Source organism: Salminus brasiliensis, chromosome 11 (assembly GCF_030463535.1).
Source record: "Salminus brasiliensis chromosome 11, fSalBra1.hap2, whole genome shotgun sequence".
NCBI classification, from domain to species: domain Eukaryota; kingdom Metazoa; phylum Chordata; class Actinopteri; order Characiformes; family Bryconidae; genus Salminus; species Salminus brasiliensis.
The window spans coordinates 6,775,284-6,800,369 of NC_132888.1; the positions used below are offsets into that span (position 1 = coordinate 6,775,284).

Sequence of the window (25,086 nt, forward strand, 5' to 3'; positions counted from 1 at the left end):
GTGTGTGTGTGTGTGTAATTGCCTGACTTATGACATATTCCTCACACAGCTTGTTGAAAGAATCACCATACAGGTTGTTTAAGTAACACATCAGTAACCTTATAGTCAGGCTGTGTTTCTAAATGCCCACCCCCACGGTCTTGTACACCCCCGCATTCCTCTTTACACTTCTGGTGCTTGAGGTTGAGGTCGATCCACAGCTCACAGCTCACAACACTCACATCTTATGCTGTATGGGTGTTTTTTCAGTGTGTGGCTGAATTAACATGCAGCAGTTAAATGAACTGGAGAATGCTGGAAGTTCTGCACCAGTGATGAAGCATTGACTTTTCCACTCTGGACTTTAGGCCATCATCAAATACAAAAACCATACCATGTAAAACTGCTGCAGTGCCTAGCAGACCTAGCAGGAGTGTTGTAAATGGTAGAGGAGTACATGAATGAATGGAAGCAGAGTAGCCCCAGAACATCACCGAGCACTTGTTGAAACGGCTGGAAAAGTTGGTAAATGTTGCTAATAAACCTAATTAGCAGTGCTGGGTTGAATAATTTTGAGTGCATGTATATCATCACTGTCCAATGAAAAGCATGTATCTTCAAAATGGTGACTTTACAGGAGAAGGCAGAAATGTTCTTAACTTATTAACTAAAAACAGAATAATGGAGATACACCTTTTTTTTATTGGACAGCCGCGATATGCAACTTGTCATTTGTGAGTAAGAAATTGAATCATGGGCTGACATGCAGGCCAATAAGGGCGTGAAGGTTTAATAGAATCTATTATTTTTTATATAATTCATTTAGATTCCAGTTACATTTAATATGAACTTGATACTAAGACCAAATGAGCATCTGCGAAGCCTCTGCAGTGGACTCTTCAATACAATGTTACAATTCATTTTGTATGAATATGAAAAAAGTTACACTGTTCAAATGGATCAGGTGTGATTTGTCAAGATATTCAGTGTCAGTCTATTTTTATTAGCTACAACCAGAGGCTTCATTAGACCCATCAAAGTCCATTTCTATCCCGAATTGCTGAGTAGAACTACAGGACACAACGCAAATTCACTACAGGCCAAATTCACATTTACCATAATGTTCTAGCGTGATTTCTAAATCTTGAGCAGCTTTTAGTTAGGACTTGTGTAAATAATTCAAAGAAAGACAGCCATGCAACAAGCAGGGCAATGATAGCTCATAGCTATATGTTCTGGTTAAGGCTCTATAACCTACCACAAAAATACATATTAGACCACTGAGGCAAAGCCATTGGTTAAACCAGCAGCCATCCATTACGTTAGCATAGGCTTTATTCATTCTAGCTAGTAACGGGTGCAAGCTTCCAATATGAGCGTTGTGATTTGGCCAGTAGTGAATACTTGCTGTAGTTCACATGAATGAATATTAGTTGAATGTCAGGTGAGCAAAGACAAAAATGTAAAGGAAATATTTTATGCATGTTATAATAATGTATCTATTATTATAATTTACTACTAATATTATTTGGCAAGCAGAGGGGTACATATGCGCCCCTCTAAATATTCTGGGCCCCAGTACAACAAGTACTCTAAGACACCCCTGGCTACAACTCCCTAAAAATGTAAAATTCTTAGCCGATTAGTGATTAACACAATATTTAGCTCCTTAAAATATTATCAGACACAATCCTCATATCAGTCAAAGCGGTTTGTCAACGATGATGAAGAATCTATGAGTACACATATAGTAAAAGCATATAACAGCATGCAGTGTTAAGTATGGAGTTCCTCTGCTAAGCTTTTGTTTGTTTGTTTGTTGTAAACCAGACCACCGCTCTTGATAAGGAGAGGCAGGTTTTCAGACGAAGACGCCACCAGGATGTGAGGTCAGGCGCTTCTGCCCGCTCTCCACACAGAGCTTTCCAGTCCAACCTTTCAGCTGGTGCAGCCGCCCCCAGCCTGTCCCCTGCAGAGTTCACTTCCGAGTCCGAGGATTACTCCCCCAGCTCTGCGGATACTGTGCGCTCACCCTCTCCGTTCTAACACCCTTCAGCCCCAAAACCGTGGATGTATGGAGTGGATGGAGGGATGGAAGTAAATCTGGACTGGTAGGATGATCTGGGACTGAGTGCTCTACAGAGCTGTGCACAGTTTTTTTGCATGTTTTGACCTGTTCTATTTAAAAGAAGAAGAAGAAGAAGAAGAAGAAGAAGAAGAGGAGCACATCCATAATGCCCAGAATTCCTCCTCACTGTGAGGTTTAGGCTCTGCTTGGGTGCATTGGTATGGATGGGAATTATTTCTCTGACTGTAAAACTAAAGTTAGAAGGGAAATACAGTACATTAAATAATTAAACCTTCATTAATTGACCTCGCCACAAGAGAAGCACTTATAGCTTATCTGAGGGTGGAAGGAAAAACAGATCAAATCCAAAAGCACATGAATTTCTTCTATAATTTATCAGTAGGTTAAAAAAATGTAATACAGATTTTGCCCAGAATTAAGCACAAGTTTCTTCTGCTGAATTCAGCTGCTGAGAAGTTTCACTTAGCTGACTTTTAGCCTTATTTAAGTTAGATTGTGGCATTAGACTGATGCCACTTTTGGTGATCTGGCAGATCGTAAGAAGAATAGAAGCCTCGTTCACAGCTCCGGGTCTAAGATGGTTTCGCCTATAAGACAAATGAATGGTGTTTTCACAAATAATGCCATCACTTTCTGTGGTAAACAATTTTCCTAACCTTTAGGCTTCTTAATGACATGGTTACTCTCCATCTGATCCATCTTGTTGCTTGCCGTCCTCTTTCTCCTTTACCTTCAGCTCTTAATGAGCATACCTGTCTTTTTCAATTAATAATTGATTTGGCTTAATTTGGCTGAGAAAGAAAAGTGGATACTGTCCAACCCTATCCAACAAGAACAGAAGTCTTCATACATATTTCATATGGCTATATATATATATATATATATATATATATAAAATTTTAGGGCCTATTTTATAGTGTGCTGCATAAACATTCACATGCCCTAACTCCTCTGGTAACAGATTTACACCAGTAGTGTAAATACACTATTGTGAGTGTTAGCTTGCATGTAGGAACATATTCATATTTTGCCTCTTTTAACAACCCATATAATTCAGAGGTTCAAGAGATTCTTTGAAAGATCATTGTTTACCACAGGGCATGACATCTGCCAGTTCCATCTGCAGGGTTACAGTCAATAGACAGTCATTTACATTCAGCTTAGAGCTCAGTTGCATTGAATAGACATTCGGTTGAATGTTAGTTGAAGGTCAATTGAGCATTTACGAGGCTTCTACAATGGACCATCCAAGTAAAGTGTTCCCACTACCACTTAGACCCGGAGTTCAGACGTCTATTATAGTGTATTCTCTTTTGCAACTCTTTTGGCTCTGGTTGGAAGTGTAAACAAGCGGTCCTCCTTTCATCAGTTTCCTAAAAACTGACAACAACGAGAGCATTCTCCTTCTGACACATTAAACCTGCTAGACCTTAAGATCAGAATCTTCCACTAAAGTGATGAAACCTCAATAGGTACGTGTATCTTTTGTACAAAGACGTTTCTACATTTACTCTGTTTTTATATTTATTTCAACATTTCACTTATTTACTCAGATTCACCCATTATCACAATTCTGATGGTCATTTTGAATCTGTTGTAAACGTCACTCTTGTTCACTGGGCTCTTAAAAAAAAAAAAAAAAAAAAAAAAAAAAAAGTCCCATCAACCTGTGATGTGTAGAACCTACAGGATACTGTGTTTAGCAGATACGTGGTCCAGGAATCGGTTGAATAACTTTAACTCCTAACTGAACTTGAGTCTTTTTTTAATGACAGGTGCTGTTTTAAATATACTAGGAAATGAAGCGTATATGAAACGTCTGTTGATGATCTGTTGATCCCGCCAAGCTTGCTGCTATAAATGTTCTGTTAATCTGATAGGCACAATAAATGCTAGTACACTGTAATAGCAGAGTGACATATTGAAGGAACACGAGCACGGAGCAGCTGCTGAATTGCTCCTTACATCATTAATCACGTCTCGGGTTCACTGGCTCGTGATGAATGAAAATGCGAGATGATGTGCAATCAGAAGGATGAATATTTGTGCTTCAGAAGGTCTTGTTAAGCTAATCTGAGCTGAAAAAACAACACTTGATTGCATGTGTCCTGCTGACTGTGATTGTATTCATTGGATTGAGGGTAGAGATTTCAGTCCCTGTAAGATGAGTGTTAGTCTAATCAGCTCTGACCTTTTAAACAGTAAAATTCTGAAGATGTCACCTTGCATCTGAATGTATTTTTGTGAGTCGCAACAGTTCTTCATAAGCAGTGGCCTAAAAGATCTGAAGCAAGGAAAAGCACAAAGAAAAATGACAAAATTACTGGTTTCTTTTTAAAAAAAATGTCATGAAAAATGTAACCATCACTACATGTTCTGGACATACCCATTTCCATCCTTTAGGCATGCCACGGTAGTCTCTGGGGTGTGATTTTTTTAGTTTAACGATTAGAACAACTCCCTTTTGATGACATATCTTGAAGGTGGGAGGAGCTTTGAGAAAAAAAAGGCTTTTCAGATGCAGACTGCTTAAAAAAAAGTTAATTGTCCTGTAAATCAGTGGATAGGTTAGCAGTCAGGACTGGGAGCCAAGCCACAGGTATTCCCAGTGGTTGTCTATCGTAGTTGCGTAATGCATGCTGGGTAATGTAGTGAAATTGTACAGAACATGAAAGGGATATCAGTTTCAAAATACAATTGACAATGAGGCAGAGAGATCAAACACATTTACTGTATGCTGCAATAAGTCCAGGGCTGCGGCTGAAATGGTTCACTATGGCTCACTAATGAGGGTGTTAGCCATTTTTCTCAGTGTCCGAATCGTAAAGTCACATTACTGAATGTGGACCAGAATGCATTGTGGGTGACGCTACTAAACAACAGACAGCGAAAAGACACTGAGCCGGCACCGTTTGCTCATTTAAGCAAGCAATAGTTACGAGCCACTGAACGCTGTGAATTTCAGACATTTTCCCATGCAGTTTATTATTTAATGGGAGGCTTGTTTCTAAGCAACGTGACAGTCAAAGGTTATTTAGCACAATGCCTTTATGGATCACCCACGTGTTTATTTATGCGACCGGTACTGATGCATGCTGATGAGGAGGATGTCATACACAGGAATTCATTGGCGTTTCCAGCTCTACGTAGTGAACTGAATAGTCTCTCTCTATTTAGCGCAGTGCTAATGAGGGAGTAGGGATCCATTTCGGCCACAGCCTAGGTTTAGGCTCGATTGCCCTTTTAAACAGAGCATCATGTGGCTGCTGAATGTTTTAACATAAGCTATTCTTGAATGTAAATTTGTTCTATACATTAAAATCCATACACATGTTTAACTGTACAGAAGGCTGTTCAACACTCCTAAAATTAAAAGGTGCCCAAAAAGCCACCCACTGAAAGGATCTTTAAGGAATCAAAAGAACCTATTTGGGCACCGTTCTTTTTTTTTATCGTATGGAAAATGTGTTTCTGCCTTTTTAATATTGCCATTTGTCATCAATTCATTGCAATATTCACATTTTATTACATTTCCTGAACAAGTAGCCCAGTATTATTAATCTCTGTGTTTCTCAACTCTCCCTCCTCTACACATTTTAGTGCTTTTCCTGCTCCCAACGCACCCAATTTAACTATTCAGCTTATTAACAAGCCCTTTTAGAGTTGCAGGGGGTGTGTCACAGCAGGGAATCCACTCAAATGTGCAGGATAGGGTTGAGTCCTCCAGTCCTCCAGTCCTCATTGTAGGACAACCTTCAAATCTTCAAGTCTGGACCTTGAATCCAGTTTCCAGTTACCAACAAGAACAAACCCAGGACTGGACACCGGATTCAAGGTCTAGATTTGAAGACGTTTGACCTAAAGCCTCAATATCTGCACTGCAGTTCCTTATTTGATTGCGTGTAGTTCAGTAGCTCATTCAAGTCATATTTCCACTGACTTTCGTCCTCATAATGCATCTTCACCTGTAAATTCTCTCCATAGGCAAGGCATCAGTAAGCTAACAGACGATGTAATGGTTTACATGTAGCTGTTGCTTCAGTGAACCCACCATTCTCCATGTTTTCAAGGGGCCTCCAGCATGGAAAGGCTTCCGAGACAAGATGATAGCACAACAAAGAAGTCCACTGATGAGCACAACCGGCCGAGTGTGGAGACGAGCTTTACGCAACAGCATGTTAAAAATGCTTATTGTTTAAGAATAGAGAAAAAACGTTCATCTGCTGTGTGATTGTCTACAATACTCCTGTACCAAATCCTATGTGAATTTGCTCTGGTTAACCTCCTGTTTTTTATTTTAGATAGGACACTGATCATACTGTATGAAGGTCACAATGTACCATTACAGCACTGCTATTTAAGAAACTATTCTAGATCATATGCAAAGTCTAGTGAACAGATTACTGATTGTATGTTTATAGCTGTATGACTGACCGGCTCTTTGTTGTCTTTTTGTTTGAACATGTAGTGACACAGCTTTTCTCCTGACCGTCAGCAGGGAATAGCTTTGCTTCCAAGTAGCATTCATTCAACAGTGGTGCCCTCAGAAACAGGCCAAACCCTGAAATAAACTGTTTCCTGAATAAAACTGCGTCTTTGTTTTGTTCTAGCTAGTTTTTAACTCACAGATCAGCCATAACATTAGTACCAGCTAAATAACATTGACTATCTTCATCTACAGAGGCATCTGTCAAGGGTTGGCTGAATTAGGCAGCAGGTGAATTGTGATCAGTTCGTGAAGATGGTGTGTTAGAAGCAGGAAGGATCTGAGACACTTTGACTTTGTCACAACTGGGTCAGAACCATCTCCAAAACATCAGACAGGTCGAATTCAGAGGTCTGGTGGTCTAACTAGTTTAAGAGATTGTATAAACACACACACACACACACACACGGTTTTATTTTTATATAACTTCACTAACTAAAATGTTTAATTGTGATAAAAACACCAAGCCTCCAGTGGTCAGATCTGTTGTGGTGGGACAAGGGAGACCACCTGCCTAATATTGCCTAATATTACTGCCTAGTATTAATGTCACAGCTGATTGGTGTGTGATCTAATCATATTGGTATCAGCAGATGGTTGTCAGATCCAACTCCTATACAGCGTTAGCTTAGAAATCTCATTTACGTTAGCATAACTAAATAATGAGAGTTCAGGATCTGGAATACCTGGTTGGCTCGTCATTCAAAAAACAATCCAGCAGCACCAGATCTGCAACAGATCTGGAAAACAAACCAGTTCCCAAACTGTTTAACAGTCTTGGATCATTGTATTTACTTATCCCCAGCCCATTAGCAGAAGCCTTTCAGCACCTACACCTGCAATGCAGTCAGACGCAGCAGCCACTTCAGGTGTTGTTGATACTAGAGAGCAGCTCATCACCTCCAGGCTCTGCTAGTCATGACAGTATGGGTCGCTACATGAACCGGGCCTCATGACCACAGCTTTTCTGCAGCAGATCTAGAGACAGAAAATGTCTTACCCGTACCAGCACCCACTAAGCTTCTGCTAAAAATACCAGGGAAATCCGCGCTAATTAAGGCCCCAGCTACAACGTACAAGGTAAGAGGACCCTAAATGAGCTACTATTAAACAAAACTCAGTTCAATTCAGTGTTTCCTATAACAGTTTTAAAATCTAGGATATAGTAAATCCTTTGTTGTTCTTTGTTGTCAGGTCATGTCATGTCAGGTCAGGTCATGTACCATTGGCCTTCAAGTCTGCCAGAGTTGTGCTTATCCTAAAGAAACCAACTCTGGACAACTTGGACATCGGCAACTACAGACCTATCTCTCTTCTCTCCTTCCTCTCAAAGATTCTCGAACGTTCTGTCTACAACCAACTGTCTCTCTTTCTCACTCAGAACAATCTACAGGACCCTAACCAGTCTGGCTTCAAAGCTGCACACTCTACTGAATCTGCTCTCATTGCAGTTACAGAGAAGCTCCATGCAGCTAAAGCTGCCAGACTGTCCTCGGTTCTGATCCTTCTTGACCTCTCCGCAGCTTTTGACACAGTGGACCACAAGATCCTTCTGTCTATCCTTGCCGGCCTTGGAATTACCGGCTCTGCATGGCAATGGTTTGCATCATACCTGCAGGGACGCTCATACCAAACTGACACACAGGTTTCTGCCCGAAGACGAGCGTCCAGACTTTTTTCTGTCTTGGCACCAAAGTGGTGGAACGAGCTTCCCCTGGGTGTCCGAACGGCCGAGTCACTCACTGTCTTCAAACCCAGACTGAAGACCCACTTCTTCAGAGAGTACTTGGACGATTAGAGTACTATGGTCATTTTATTGTCTTGCGTTTAGTAATGTCTAAGCTTAGAGGTATCCTTTGAATTATTAGTCTATTCTAACTAGCTGAGGTTTTTCTTGGGTAACTTTGTAAGTCGCTCTGGATAAGAGCATCTGCTAAATGCCATAAATGTAAATGTAAATGTAAATCCGCCAGGGTTTTTTTTCAATCTGAGGTAAAACACTTAATAAATGCATTTTATGGCAGCACTAGCACTATATGGTACAAAAGTATTGGGACACCTGCTCATTCCTTGTTCCTTCTGAAATCAAGGGTATTAAAAGTATGTCCTGCTTTACTTGGAGTAACTGTCTCTACTGTCCAGGGAAGAAGGCTTTCTACTAGATTCTAGAGGAGCACTGCTGTGAGAACTTGATTGCATTGAGGCAAGAGCGTTAGTGAGGTCAGGATGTTGGATGATCACCAGCCTCACCTCATCATCCCCAACTCCCCAAGTCATCCCAAACGTATTGGATAGAGCACCACCCATCATTCCACTACTCAATGCTGGGGGGCGTTAGGTTCCTCTAGTTTATCATGTTTGTTCCAGAGAGTCCTATTCTATTGGCAGTATTTCTTCTCAATGACTAGATGCACATCTGTATCATCAATGGGTGCATCTTAATACAGCTGAAAGCATTCATGAGAAGGGGTGTCCACAAAAATTTGGACAGACAGTGTATATAATATTTTTCAAAGGCTGAAAACCTGGCAGTCAAACTCCATAATGAAATAATTTCCACAATCAGCAGTGGAGATCATGTTTCATCATGTTTTATTAAAAACAAAATTAATCTCACAATGATCAATATTGATTTAATAAGAGAAGAACAGAACAAAAAACAGAGACATACTCAAATCTGCAGCAAAAAACAGCAGATACAATGGATTCATCAGACAGTGTAAACACAGGGACATGATTTGCAAACAGGAATATGAATCAAATGAAGCCACAGAATTCATAATTCTTAAGTTCAGAACCACTTGCATTCATCATACATTTTATTTTTTTAATGAATTCAAAATAATAATCTTCATATCAAACCTAAATTATGCTTGTAACAAAAGTGCACAACCGACCCCACAGCACACTAACACACACGAGTACTGGAGAACATCCTGATCTTTCACAAATGGAAGAAAAAAGGAACCATGAACTTTGGACATTGTCTTATATATGATCTTTCATATTTGCATGAAAATTGTGATTTCCAGATTTAGGCCTCGTTCAGTTTCTGTAATTACTATTATTTTTTACAATTAATTATTTTATTAATTATTATCTCTAACATCCTAGATAGTGAGCATATATCGGTCTGCTGGGTTAACATGGTCAGCAAACCACTGACTGTTTGCCACTGCACTGATCTAACCAGCTTTTAATCTTCTCAAACAGATTTTAAAAATGCAGAGACTTTTACTTTAGAAAATAGACTGAAGACAACTGAGAGAAAAATAATAACAACTAGGTGTATTTTTAAAGAATATTTTATTTATTATTCTCATTAACATCCCAGATAGTGAGCATAGTTCGGTGGGTCTGCTGGATTGTCATGGTCAGCACCCCACTAATCTAACCAGCTTTTAAGATTTTAAGACTGCAGAGACTTTTACTTTAGAAAACAGGCTGAAAAGACAACTGAGAGAAAAATGACGACTATGTGTGATATAAAATGATTTGGTTGAAAATGCTGTTGCTGAAACTGAAAAATATTTTCTAAACTAAATTAATAAGGATGATAAAAGTGAAACTGCAGGGAAAATAAGTAAACTGAGCAAAATGCCAGTGAACCGCCAGCTTTGCCGTTAGTGGGTCCACAGTGGTCCGCTATCCTCTTGCTATCAGGGATTATAAGTTTGATTTTAAGACATATATGTGAAATACTGTATAGAGTACTAATCAAGCTCATCTTTTAAATTCATTTTAATACCACCCTGTTATTGTCGCTGTCATGCAAAACACCTGTATCTCCAGTTTTGTCATTTTCACTTTTTGACATAATGTGAATGTGGCAATTGTTCTTGACTTTGTGTCAGAGGGGGTGTTTATACTTATAGCTCGGTTCTCTTGGTCCGGACCAAGCAAGAAAAGTCCCACCCCATGAAAAAACCTAAAATCCTAATGCTGGACCCTTAAACCTGTCTTATTAAATGACATATGTAATAATTTGTCCACAGAATGACGTACATTAAAGCTGTAAATTTTGACGTTACCGTGGCTGCATCTTACTGCACTACACTGATGAATGCAGTTCTAATGGGGGCTCGTTCACTGAATCACTGTGTAGTAGGGTGGTAGTGTGTGGTTTGGGACACAGCCCAACGAAACTAAAGTCTCAGACAGAAGAAGTTAAAGCACAGAACCGTGGGCAGGTCTGTACAGAGACTCACCCGTGATGAAGTAGGGAGATGTGGACGGGGTGATATTGGTGAAGCGAGCGGGCAGGGGTGTCCCGGTGCCCGTGCACAGCTCTTTTGTTCATACTTCAAATTAACTGCACCAGAGTTCGCTTAGAAATGGTTCGAGCTCAGGTGGTCTCGGTCTGCTTGTTTGGTGTGCAATAGAGTTGGAAAGGCGGCGTTCACACTTACTCTAACAAACTGGACTAACAGAGCAATCACAAATATAAACACAGCCAGAATGTCATGATGAATGGACCAATATAAACACTCCAAAATGACCTCAATTAAAATCTGAGATTTTCTCCTGTAAAGTTGCCCTGTTGGAGATACAAGGTTTTACATGACAGTGAAGTTATACATCTTTAAATGCTCTGAATGTATGACAATTTTTTTTTAATGTATTAAAGAGACATGAGAACCTGAATATACTCCACATTAGCAGCTGTTCCACTAACTCACCAAGAGCAACCTGACTATGATGGCCTGTTATAGCATTAATGCAACCCTCAAGACTAAAGGGAACATTCATTAAGCAGGTTTAAATGCATAAGGAGGGTGCCAAGCTACTAAATTTATATCTAATAATCATGTCAGTCATGTTACATAAGGGCTCCTTTGCCTCCCTTGATTCACTATATGGACAAAAGTATTGGGACACATTACACCTACAGGAGCTTTTATAACACCTCATTCTAAATCCATAGACATTAATATGGAGCTGGTCCCCCTCTGCAGGTCTGGAGCTCTGCAGTTATTGAGTCAGTTGGAGGCTTTTCTGCACTCTGCTCTGAGCTCAGCACTCGGCCCTGACCCTGCTCTGTAACTTTACGTGGTCTGACAGACACTCGGTGGACACTGAGCTGCTCTCTGTGAGCTGTTCCTCCTAAACGCTTCCACTGTTCAATAATAATACCACTCACAGCTGATGGAGGAAGATCTAGGAGGGACGGTCTAAATTTCACCAGCTGACTTGTTGTTGTTGGTGCAGCGGTTTCACCTATTACATACAGAACCACGCTGTGGTTTCACTAATGTGTTTGAGAAAGGAAGACTGCATGGCTAGGGGCTAGATTTTATACACCTGTGGCAACAGGACTGAATGAAAGGCATGAATTGAATGATTAAGAGGTGTGTCCCAATACTTTTGTCCAAATAGTGTACCCACATGGATAGCACTGATTAAACTCTGGATCGGGGATCGGGGAGCAGGTTGGTGCTGCATGAGCAGGTCCAAGATGTAGATCAGTCCTTTCACATTTGGTTTGTAGATGAGGTTAACAGCGAATCACAGAGAAATGGCTCAAACACGGTACATTTTACAGGAAACACTGGGGCTCATTTCGCTCACAACACATTAGAAATGACCTGATGTCGAAAGCGTGACACTAGTGGACAGACAAATATCCTTGCTTTTTAAAGAAAGACCCTCACAGACAGTTGTATGAGCTTAACGAACAGATTTCAGAGACTTTACTCAGTAAGCTTACCTTTTTCATAAGGAATATATTTTAACGTTCGCAGTATTTACAATCATCAACCACATATTTACCCTGAAAATAATTCTCAAGAAGGTGATATGCTGCTAGCATGTACAAATGTACACCGTAGAAACACTGTCGCTTTTTTCTCCTCTGTGCAGAATGATATTTTCACAGTTTAAATTGTGGGACAACAAGTAAAACAGGCTGATTCACATCAGCTTATTGTTAGCTAGGACACAACGAAAAGGGTAAAAGGGTTGCTGGGCCTTGGTTTGCGTTTATATGGGGATATTTCTTTAGGTTTCTGGTTGATTAGGCCCATGAGAAACACAGCATTATTAGCTGATACAGTATTTTAATACATACAGTACTGTAGATGACTGGTAGATGCCAGAACAAGAACAGATATTCTGTCCAGATGAAAATGCATTGGAGCTCCCCTCCAATCTTCTGCTTTCCTCTTCTCTGAATTACTCTGCTTCGATATGTTCAGCTCGGAGGTGTTGCTGGTAGATCAGACTGCTCCTGCACTGGAGCGTCTGTAGCTGGAACAGCCTGTAGTCTACAGGACGTGTTTTCAGTACCTGTTCTGATGCTCGTAATGCCAGCGGTTGAAGTCAATGTTGAATGCTACAATGCTACCAGATGCCATACCAGTGATCAAAGTCCTGGAACACAAAAAGGACAGTGTAAACTCATTGATCTTATGCAGGACAAAAGCCACACATCAAATATTCCTTTTCACCCCAAAAGGGAGTCACATTTTTAGATTTACACAATCTCATTTCTATATGGTTTCCAATCTGATTCAGATTGGATTTCATGTGGTTTTGATGTCAGAATTTGCCACCTGGAATTACTTGTGTGTGCGCTGTGTGTAATGTCCTGGTATTAAATTACTGCAACAACCAAACTGCAGACATGAACACATGCTACTACAGCGTGACAATGCAAATCAGGGTCCGGATTCACCAAAGTGTCTAACACTTTTTTTTTTTGGACCCAGGACCGCTTGTTCTAAGCGTTTGTTCTGCGTTTTTCCAGGAATTCAGTTTGTATTCAAGGAAAATAATGAAAAGCAATAAATGGGTAATCCTAGATACTACTATTTAGCAAAAATGTGCACAGAAAAAGAAAAGGAAAGTTCAAAATTGCATAATCCACGGTTTGAATGGAATTCTTCGGTTTGAAAGCAAACCAGCGATTTTGAGGCTCCCACCTCCAAATAAGCCCAGAATTGGCCCTTCGTTAGATGTGATTTTTGTCCCTCAACTTCATACTGAAAATAAAAGTTTAAATAAATGTTCAGAGATTTTCTTAAGAATTAATTTTCTCCTAACTTTATACTCAAGAACAACAGTTGTCTTTTGCCAGCTTTTTCTCATCTTGACGTGTTGTTTAAAAATAATAATTATGAGTTTTTAGTCTTGGCTTATGCAAATTGTGATTAACCATTAGGTGAGCTCCCTACTGTTACGGTGTGGTGTGGGGTTTGGACTCAAAGGTTGTTAAATGGTACAACCCCTATTTTGGGGGGTATTATTTTATGGTGCGTGTAATAGATGATGAATGTCTTAAGTCAGCTGTTCTTAAGTCAATACAAGATTGGTGCTTGGTGAGACAATTGATGTGGTTCGGCTCGAACTCCCAACCTTGGAAATGGGAGCCCAGTGCGTTTCCACTGCACCACCACAGCTGTAAGAGGTGGCAGTATAAAAACTGTTTAAAAGCTATACAGAAAAAAGGGCGGGAAAACAAACAAAGGAAACACCGGGAGCGGTGCGCACTCAAACAAAGGACAAGCTGAACCTTTTCCAACTCAATATATTTTCTTTTTTCTAGTTTTTATTACAACAAACTCTCTTTTCAGCTGTTCACAACTTCACTGTTCCCAACTTGAACTCTTTCTTTACGACTTCAGCTTTTCTTTACTGTTCCCAATTTGAACTTTCTTTTTCAACTTCAGCTTTTCTTCACTGTTCCCAACTTGAACTCTTTCTTTTTCAACTTCAGCTTTTCTTTACTGTTCCCGACTTGAACTCTTTCTTTTTCAACTTCAGCTTTTCTTCACTGTTCCCAACTTGAACTCTTTCTTTTTCAACTTCAGCTTTTCTTCACTGTTTCCAACTTAGAACCACTGTTACCGTTCACCCCTCTACAAAGGTGCGACGGTGAATTGTGTTTGGCTGGGTGTATTTACACAGTGCCACACAGGTGGGTCTGGTCAGCATTGATTGCCGCTTAGGCTTCTGGGGCTTGAAGTTCTTTGCTCCAGCTCCACCAGCTTTCCTAGGCCCCCTGCTGGTGGCTGACGGTACATGCTGCCTGCTTACACCTTCAGCACCAAATTGGAAGCAGCAAGGGTCATGTCTGTCATGTTCTGCATGGGCAGCTGTGGGCAAAAGCTGCTCTTGTTTCTGCTCCACTGTTCAACCATTTCTCTTTATGAAAATTTCTAGCAGCAGCATGATGGGAAATAATCTAATACAGAATCCATCTGCAGTCTTGCAAGTATTGACCCTGCAAGATTTTCAGTCTTCATCAAAGTCTGTGACTTAAAAATGACAAATTGTCTTTAAATGTGGGAGAGGTTCAGACTGTAGTCTTTTCATAGACACCCTGACACCCTGTGCAAGGCGAGTTGCAGTGCTCATTGCTACCTTACACCCCGCCAACAGTCTATTTTCACGCCTTCCCCCTGCATTGCTTAAATAGCAATGCTGCTTGCGAATATATCTATGCCACTAGGTGTAGTGGAAAACACAGGAGCACCACTGACTGAAAACAGCCTAGGCAGACATCAACAGTCAGACGTTCGTTGCTATCTTGGCAGTAAATTGTCAACACAGGCACGTGCCCATTGCGCATACATCCCTGCTTTAGCTTTTCTTTACTGTTCCCAACTTGAACTCTTTCTTTTCGACTTTGACAGCTTTTCTTTACTGTTCCCAACTTGAACTCTTTCTTTTCGACTTTTCGACAGCTTTTCTTTACTGTTCCCAACTTGAACTCTTTCTTTTCGACTTCAGCTTTTCTTCACTGTTCCCAACTTGAACTCTTTCTTTTCGACAGCTTTTCTTTACTGTTCCCAACTTGAACTCTTTCTTTTCGACAGCTTTTCTTTACTGTTCCCAACTTGAACTCTTTCTTTTCGACTTCAGCTTTTCTTCACTGTTCCCAACTTGAACTCTTTCTTTTCGACAGCTTTTCTTTACTGTTCCCAACTTGAACTCTTTCTTTTCGACAGCTTTTCTTTACTGTTCCCAACTTGAACTCTTTCTTTTCGACAGCTTTTCTTTACTGTTCCCAACTTGAACTCTTTCTTTTCGACTTCAGCTTTTCTTCACTGTTCCCAACTTGAACTCTTTCTTTTCGACTTTAGCTTTTCTTCACTGTTTACAACAGAACCACTGTTACCGTTCACCCCTCTACAAAGGTGCGACAACCCTGCTTTACACCACTGAAATAGCAACCCACCAAAGTCAGACTGCACCTGGCTGGCTCTTAAAGGGAATGGCACGTGACACGCTGAAACACTCAAAAAACACCCGTTTCGAGCTGCGTAAGGCATACTTTTCCCATTATTATGATAGCAAAGACACACTGACACGTCCAAAAAATCCAGCTGCAAGGTGCACGGTTGACAGCTAACCAAAAGATCACTAAAATAGGGCCCTAAGAGTTCAGAAGGTCAGTCTCTAAAATGATCTGTTCAGAGTGTGAGTTGTTTTTTGATAGTTTTTTCTCCATTCACCATAAACTGTAGTTTTTATCTTAATAATTAATAACCTAATAGTTTTTATCTTCTTCATACATTATTTTCCTAGGAAAACTTGTAACTCTTGACCTTTTTGTATCCTGCAGTGTAAACACTCGGTGTGAAAGAGTTAGATGCTGAATCAACAGTTAAAATATTGTGTATAACATTATATTAAAATGTAATAAATAAAATACCTTTGATCATGTGACAGGTCCATAGCTCGGATTCCAGCGTCACATCCAGGGTAGATGTAGAGCTGTTTGAAATCACACGCCTGCCACACCTCCACCACGCCGTTATCCCCTCCAGTCACCAGCGTCTGACCATCACTGCTTAGGAGGATAGCCTGAAGAGTCATAGCCAAACAGCAGAATTAAGCTGTGTGATGTCAAGAGTATATGTAGACCTGCTAAAATGATCATTTCTAATATTCACTGGCTATACTATCCTGGCTTCCAGCTTATTTGCATTTATATGGTCTCAGCTTTTACAGTGTTTCAGTATTTAATATATGCATAATACATTAAATAACATTATCTAGAACATTTGTCTGAGGTAATAAGAATTGAAACGCATGAGGTTTGAGCTGTAACCAAGCTAAAACGCAAGCCTTATGCAACACTGGTGTTCAGTATATCCACAAAAATCTCGCAATTATGAGCTGGCTTAGTGAGCTCTTACACGTGTGGAGTCATTAATCTCCATCTGGGCAAGCAGTTTGCCGTTGATGCTGAAGTTGCAGAATTGGCCCCTCTCGTAGCAGATGATACAGTGGCCCTCGCTGGACACTGAGATAAGGCGAGGGAGAGTGCAGTTGTCTGGACCCTCTAGAGCCCGAAGGAGGTCCCCAGTTATGGTGTGGACCAGACATGGTCCCTCTGCAAGAATACAGGCCAGAGAAATCAGGCACCAGATATACAAACGGACAGAGTGAATCACATAGCTAAAAACTGTAGCAGCAACCGTCCTGAAGCACGAACTCTGTCTGCAAGTCTGTCCACTTCTGAAGTGGACAGTATTTCACACAGGGTCATAAAATGATCTAGCAACATGATCTACAGTCTAAAGGGCTTTTCTTAGAAATGTCGAACAGTGGCACAGACAGCGCAAACAGCCTGAGGAGTGTAGACTGAAGTCTGAGCTACCAAACTAATGCCGGCCTTACACCAAAGACTTTTCAGGGGATTTCACTGTCGCAGAAACATTTCCACTGTCAGGACAAAATCAGTTGAGTCTTGCTAGAGCTGCAGCGCCTTCCCGTCATCTCTGGTCTGGATAGCTGTCCTAACTCTTCTCCTAAATGTTCTCATTGTGACGTTCTGTTTTTAATATTCAAATTAGGTTATTAGTCTTGGCTCGTGCAGATTTTAATGTGAATATTGTAAATAACCAACATCTGAGCATAATGCTGACCATACACTAGAAGATGTGAAAATACTGTGAAAATACTTGAAATACTTTTTTACTTATGTTTTTTTATTCCCAGACTATGATTTTTGCTAAGACTGCAACTAGATGCCTTTTGAGATTATTTCCCTTTATTTTATGATTTTTTTAAAAGCATATTTTGTTTGATTTTATGTGATTATTTTTATTTTATTATTTTTATTTTATTGTATTATATATATATATATATATATATATATATATATATATATATATATATATATATATATATTATATTATATTATACTTTTTTCTTTAATTTATTTATTTTAGAATTTAGAAATTTAACATTTTAATATTTAAAAAAAAATATTAGAATTTAGAATTTAACATTTTAAATTCAGTTTCATTTTTATGATTACCATATTGTTTAAATTATTTTATGAGGCCTCCCCTGAGTCTCCTTCATGTCTCATCTACCTGCCAGAGATGTTCCTGTAACCACTTTGCTGCTTTCACCTAGAGAGTTCACAATTCACTTACACTTTCCACATCACAATCTGACTGATCCAAGACTAAAAACATGTCATAATATTAAACAAGGTTGATTTTATTAAACTTTTGGGGTTTTTGTTGGAGTTACAGCAGCAATCCTGACCACCAACAACCAGGATGACAGGAGCTCGCTGCAACTCCAGCAAGACTCACATGATTTTATTCTGAAATTGGTCTGCGACAGCGAAGCTGCTTAAAATCAGTTGGTGTAATGCTGGCATAACTTTGGCACCGGCTCAAAACCCATTCAGCTCAATCTCTGACGCCTCACTCTTTCCAGCTGACCTGACTGTATTGCGGTTCACTATGAAGGAAGTTCTATAGTGCAATATTCTCTAGATATCTGGTGACCTTAGCATACAGAGACAGTAGACCTACTGGCTATTTATCTGAGCAGCCAGTCATGTTGGTTTGGCTCATATATAAACATGACTCTTATGCTTAACATATCATTAGGCAACGTATGTTCTCACAGCATTTTTTTCTACTGGAGTAGTATGACTTTTGACAAAAGCAAAAGGACATTTACACTGCCCGCTGCATCTGCAAAGCAACCAGCATTGTGGATGACTCCACCCACCCTTCACATAGACTGTTCTCCCTCCTGCCATCAGGAAGAACGTACCGCAGCATCCGGTCCAACACGACCAGACTCTGCAATAGCTTCTTCCCCCAAGCCATCAGACTTCTCAACTCCAGAGACTGAACTCTCTCTCTCACCAACCATTTACTCCAGACAATATGGGAAGCATTTTGCACTAATAACTTTACAACCTCACTGGACTCAATATTTATTGCACACTGCATAATTTGCACACTACCCCTAATTATTTATTATTCTCTGTTTGTATTGTGTTGTGTTGTCTGTCTACACTTGTACTGTGTTGCACTTGTGTTTTGTATGCACTGTGTCTGTGTTGCATCATGGTCCTGGAGGAACATTGTTTGGTTTCACTGTGTACTCTGTATGTAGTTGAAATGAGAATAAAACCCACTTGACTTGACTTGACCACTTGCTCCCTACCTCCCAGAAATCCTGGAAAGTAGAAAGTCAGTCTATCAAAGTCTCAGGTATTTCTCTATCCTACAGCTTTATGTCCCCCAACAACTCCATTACTTTTACTCAGACCAAAGCATGGCTTATTGATATACTTTTGACATTTTCTTGTGGAGGCTTTAGCATAATGGGGGTATGAGCTGCTGGTGTGCCCTCTTCTTTTAACACCAGAAGGTGACATAAAGCCTGGCTTACTGAACTAACTTTCTGACATTAAGCTCTGTTGAAGGAAATTCAGATTTCTGCCAGGAAGTTCTGCTTTAAAGTACATCTCTCAGGTACAGCATACTTTTTTAATGTCTCTCCCTTACACAACCACTTATCTCCCCCCACACACACTTCTTTCTAGTTTGGTAGGCAAGCTAACCACGGAACACAACTCTGAGGAGCACACTATGTGCCAACAGAGCAGCAAACCACAAAACCCAGCTCATCACTTTCAGGTGACCCCAATCAATCAACTTTGCTCAACGGATGTCACCCACTGTAACTCCGCCCCCAATGAGTCACCACTCCCACTGGCAAACAGCTTAGACTAAACCAAAGGAGGCAGGTAAGAATTCAGCCTCACCAGAACCTTTTCAAACTCCCTCAACCAACAATCAATCACTTGCAGGACAAAGTCCCCACATATAACAGACATTCACTGTATGTCCAAATGTTTGTGGACACCCCATCTGATGAATGCACTCAGCTGCTTCACGATGCACCCATTACTGACACAGATGTACAAATGCACACACAGCTTGTCTAGTCTAGTCCCTGTATAGAAGTACTGTCAACAGAATAGGACTCTCTAGAACAGATAAACATGAACCTATTGGCACCATGCTGCTTAATGCCAGGCGTGGGCTAGAGGGGTATAAAGCCCCCCAGCACTGAGCAGCTAAGGAGCAGTGGAGGAACTGTGTTCTCTGGAATGATGAGATGGTGGTGCTCCATCCAATACTTTTGGAATGAGTTGGGGAGTTAGGGTTGAGGTGGGGTGGCGATCAATCATCCAACACCCTGACCTCACTAATTCTCTTGTCGCTGAATGCAATCAAATCCTCACAGCAGTGCTGCATACAGTGTATGGAATTGATGAAATTACTTGTTTAAAGAAGATGATAATTCTCTTACTGACCTTTGGCGCCACTGATGACAAGGCCAAGCTCGGCACACACCGACACGCACACAACCTCGTAGTCATGGCCAGTAAGAACTGCACGGGGTGCTGGGTAATCACCTGCAAAACAGAAGAGAAATATATAGTCACCAAAACTGAGATCTATATCCACAGGTGATCCAGTTTTAAATGACACCATATTTGACGTCCGCACGGTACTGTACACAGTATGCATATTTTATAGTATGCTATCTATCTATCTATCTATCTATCTATCTATCTATCTATCTATCTATCTGCCTATCTATCTATCTATCTATCTATCTATCTATCTGCCTATCTATCTATCTATCTATCTATCTATCTATCTATCTATCTATCTGTCTGTCTATCTGTCTGTCTATCTGTCTGTCTATCTGTCTGTCTATCTGTCTATGTGTCTATTTATCTATCTCAAATGGACAAAAGTGGCTTTGAGCAAGACTAAACAAACATGTACTCTGTACTCTGTCGTTTTATCCATAAGTTTGTAATGCAGTGTCAGAAAGTCTATTTTAGGGTGGTGTTTATCAACCACCCTGACCTAACTAATGTTCTAGTCACAGCAATGCTTCAGTTTCTCCAACATAATACAGATTTCTTTTCTCATTATTTTCAATCAGTCAATCAATACATTGAGGATGGCCCTCAATGCTCATCAATGTAGCTGAGCTTTTACAATGAACAGGGATTTAATTACTTTAAAACATCTATCTATATAAATATATCTGTAATAAATCTGCTGAGCTTCTTCATTTGTAGTTCAAATAGCTGAAAGTATGTTATCCTGCGAGGGTTTAGCCTTCTGGGGTTATTTCCATTTATATCAAAAGTTTAAAACGAGAAAGACCAATTAATATCCAGGAAAAAAACATCCGCTCTGAAGGTTGGACCATCTTCATTAACACACTAGCAGGGTCTGCATAAAGGTGATAGGGCTGCCTCTAGTTTTACATGGATAGTCACTTGATTGATGAGGCGGAAGAGAGAGGTGAGCTGAGGGCATTTCAGGAGCCACCTGCAGGAAACTGCAAGAGCAGCTGAAACACAGCAGATCAATAGAGCAGCAGTTTTGCTGGACAGCAGTGATGTGCATTGCTACACTGATACATGACATGAATGATGAACTGATCTCTAAAAGGCTGTATTATGTTATATTGTGGAAACTGAAGTGTGTAATACTGGCTCTTTGAGTGGCTAACAGGACCAATGGAGGTCAAGTTCAAGTCTGGAAGACCAAGAAAACTTTTTGAGAGAACTGTCTATAGGATTGCTAGAAGGGCAAATCAAATTTCACTAAAAGTTCACAAAGAAAGACCTACAGGGATATGTATCAGACTATGTGGTGCTGGTGCACTATTCTACTGTGCAGCAATGCCTGCAAATATATGATCTTCATAAAAGAGACAAAAGTAGCTTAGACTTCTGGCAAGCCTAAACAGACAGTAAATTGTCTTATTACTTCTGTTATTCTATAGATAAGTGTGTAGTACAGTGTCAGAAACAAATTAAGAAAGTCTATTTTGGGATGTTGATCATCCAACATCCTGACCTCACTAATGCTCGTGTCACAACAATGTTCCTCCAAAATCTAGTAGAAAGCCTTCTTCCCTGGACAGCAGAGATAGTTACTCCAACAGAAGCAGGATAAACTTTTTTTTAATGTCCTTGATTTCAGAAGAAACATTGAATGGGCAGGTGTCCCAATACTTTTGTCTATTTAGTTTCAGTTGTTTCAGTGCAAGCTGAGAGAAACATAACCTTCATCTGAAACATTTGTGAAAGCTTTTAAGCTAGACTTTAACTGGCTCTGGCCCTGGCGACCTCAGCTGAGACACATGTGAAATTAAACCATGCTGCTCAGGGAAACGCTGGCTGACAAGCCACTGTGCCTACAGTGTCCCGGAGAGACACCAGCAGAAGACAAGAACATATCTAGAGAAAAAAAAACACATATTCTGCCACGGATGCCTGGATGGGACTGTTTGGTACTGACATTAATTAAAGGAACAGTTCAGCTGAAGATCAAGATTTACACAGTTTCCTCTGGTGTCAAGTCTAGACAATCAGGCCAGACACGTTTGCCCAGCAAAAAGCTATATTAGTAAGTGAAATCCTCTTAAATCTAGTCTAAATATCTGATATGTCTTATTTCAGTGGCCTAAAACACTGCCACTATGGCCTGGGGGTCATGAGTTTGAATCCTGAGCCATGCCGCTTCGCCATCAGCAGCCAGAGTCAGAGAGAGCACAATTGGGAGGGTATATGGCGCTCCGATGGTCGGTGCTCAATCCAATACTTTTATGAGGTGGGGTGGTGATCATCCAACATCCTGATCTAACTAAGACTCTTGTCACTGAATGTTATCAAATCTTCACAGCAATGCTCCAAAATTTTGTGGAAAGCCTTCTTCCCTGCACAGTAGAGACAGTTACTCTAAAAAAGGAGGATAGACTATTTTAATGCCCTTGATTTCAGAAGAAATAATGAATGAGCAGGTGTCCCAATACTTTTTTCTTTGCTTAGCTACTGTTCATTATCCTCATAGATTCAGATCCAAGCAAACATCAGACACCAAACATGCCTTGACTAATCAAAAACATGTAAAGTAAGGACATACATGTTTAAACTACAATTAAGGTATGTGTTTTTATAAAAGGCAAATTTCTACAGAATTTAATTATTGTAATTTAATTATTTAATCATTGTGAATTATTTTAAGAGACTTGACACAATATAGCTATTCTATTTAATATTTCAAATGACAGTTGAACCTTTATGATTTGTATGTAATTTTATTAATAGTAAAATAGTAACAAAAAAAAAACATAGTTTCATGAGGGTACTCGAAATCTAAAATATATACACTATAGAAAAATGATAAAATATTATTAGCTTTTGTCTGTGGTTTTATTCATCAACACTATGAACACATCTAAGCTGATGGTTTCTAGAACAGAGGCTTTCAAATCAGACCCTTCTGAAAGACTCTGATTTATCTAACCACTGAAATGCTGAAATTTAGAAGAATTGATGGATACCCCTTTGAGGCCTTGGTTAATCATAATGCATGTGAAGGTAAAGCCAACTAAGCAGCCAATAGGGAACTGTCTTTGTGTTTTCTTCCTAGAAATCTTATATAAGCCTAATGACCTAATAACAGCAGCTGAAAAGTAAGCTGCTGTTGAACTTACTAAGAGGAAGCTCACACCCATCATTAGTCCTGACCTGGAGATGGTGAGCTAATCTGTAAACCACATGAAGCTGCAGGTTTTAACTGTGAAATAAGTTACAAGGAAGAAGGTTTATTTATCTTCTGCTGCTGCTACTTTTAAAAAATGTATTTCCTATTTATGTCTATGTCTTATATATTCAAGATCTTTATTATTATTATTATTATTATTATTATTATTATTATTAATAATAATAATAAATGTATTTATTCATAATTGCTCTTTGGGTGTAACTGGGACCTTGAGATCTCAATATTGTTCAATCCCATGTAACACATGTGATGCGAACGACAATAAAGTCTCCTTGAATCCTTGAATCCATCAGTTCTTACAATCACCACTAGAGTGCACTGTTACTTTCCTAATCAGCTCGCTGGCTGGAAGCCCCATCGAAGACATCTGGATACTATTACAAGCACTATAAATACTAAAGCTAGTACAAATATTTTTATTTGCATTTTTATGGTAAATTGAAATAATTAGGTAACTTTTATTAGCAAGACTATACTAATACGGTCCTCCTTTTGTTTTCAAAACAGCCTCAATGCTCAATTCAAAAACGGTACGGATTCCACAGGACGCTCTCTGATTCTGGACCATGCTGACAGGATGGCATCACTCAATCCCTGCAGATTTTCCAGAAGCACTTTAATGCTCTCAATCTTCAGTTCGACCACATCCCAAAGGCGTTGTACTGGATTCAGATCCGGTGACTAGGAAGGCCACTGATGCTCATGAAACCAGTTTGAGATGACTGTTGCTTTGTCAGAAGATGAAGGTGAACTGTGGGCATGAAGGGATGCACATGGTCCGCAACAGTACTCGATGATTGACTGGTATGAACAGGCCCAAAGTGTGCCATAAACATTCCCCACACCATTACACCACCACCACCTCCGCCAACCTGGACTGTTGACACAAGACAAGTTGGGTCCATGGATTCAAGCTGTTGGTGACCCCAACATCTGTGAGCCTCAGCTGAGGTCCAGATTCATCAGATCAGGCAATGTTTCCCCAGGCTTCAACTGCCCAGTGTTGGTGAGCCTGTACCCACTGCAGCCTCAGCTTTCTGTTCTTGACTGACAGACGTGGAACCCGGCGTGGTCTTCTGCTGTTGTAGCCCATGCTCCTCAAGGGTGAACATGTTGATGTTGTACAGAGTGGTTATCTAAGCTACTGTAGCCTTTCTGTCAGCTCCAACCAGTCTGACCATTCTCTGTTGACCTCTCTCATTGACAAGGCATTTCGTCTGCAGAACTGCAGAACTGCCGCTCACTGGCTGTGTTTTCTTTATTACACCATTCTGAGAAAACTCTAGAGACTGCTGTGCTGAAAATCTCAGGAGATCAGCAAATCTCCAGGCACCAACACTCACGCCAGACTTAAAATCATTAAAATCCCATTTTCCCTTATTCTGATGGCTGATGTGAACATCACCTGAAGCTGCTGGCCCGTATCTGCATGATTCTATGCATTGCACTGCTGCATTGCCGTATATATCCAGAATTTAAAAAAAATACCAACAGCACACAGCAGGGCTGAAACTGCACCCGATCACTCACCAAGAAAATAACTTCAGTCGCACTTAATAATTCAAAGCTATACACAGAAGAATAATTAATCCATTTTTGGAAGGTGCAAAATAAGCACTTGCGAGAAAATATCATGGGAGCTGAGTTTCTTTCTCCTCTAA

The 25,086-nt window shown here is 40.1% G+C and overlaps 2 protein-coding genes across 6 annotated transcripts in view; one reads left to right on the top strand and one right to left on the bottom strand.

Moving 5' to 3' along the window:
• dclk1b (doublecortin-like kinase 1b) overlaps positions 1-6,656 on the top strand; it is a 65,635-nt gene extending 58,979 nt beyond the window's left edge. For 2 of the 3 annotated variants that reach the window (XM_072691516.1, XM_072691518.1), the window contains one exon: positions 1,810-6,656. In XM_072691516.1, coding sequence (XP_072547617.1) covers positions 1,810-2,025 — 216 coding nt within the window. In that variant the 3' untranslated portion in view covers positions 2,026-6,656. The remainder of the gene's footprint in view (positions 1-1,809) is intronic. The other variant, XM_072691517.1, reaches the window with a different exon arrangement.
• A 2,497-nt stretch (positions 6,657-9,153) lies between these two features.
• nbeab (neurobeachin b) overlaps positions 9,154-25,086 on the bottom strand; it is a 464,498-nt gene continuing 448,565 nt past the window's right edge. For all 3 annotated transcript variants that reach the window (XM_072691521.1, XM_072691520.1, XM_072691522.1), the window contains exons 53-56: positions 20,140-20,241; positions 16,697-16,893; positions 16,210-16,361; positions 9,154-12,923 (exon numbers count right to left, since the gene is read on the bottom strand). In XM_072691521.1, coding sequence (XP_072547622.1) covers positions 12,833-12,923; positions 16,210-16,361; positions 16,697-16,893; positions 20,140-20,241 — 542 coding nt within the window. In that variant the 3' untranslated portion in view covers positions 9,154-12,832. The remainder of the gene's footprint in view (positions 12,924-16,209; positions 16,362-16,696; positions 16,894-20,139; positions 20,242-25,086) is intronic.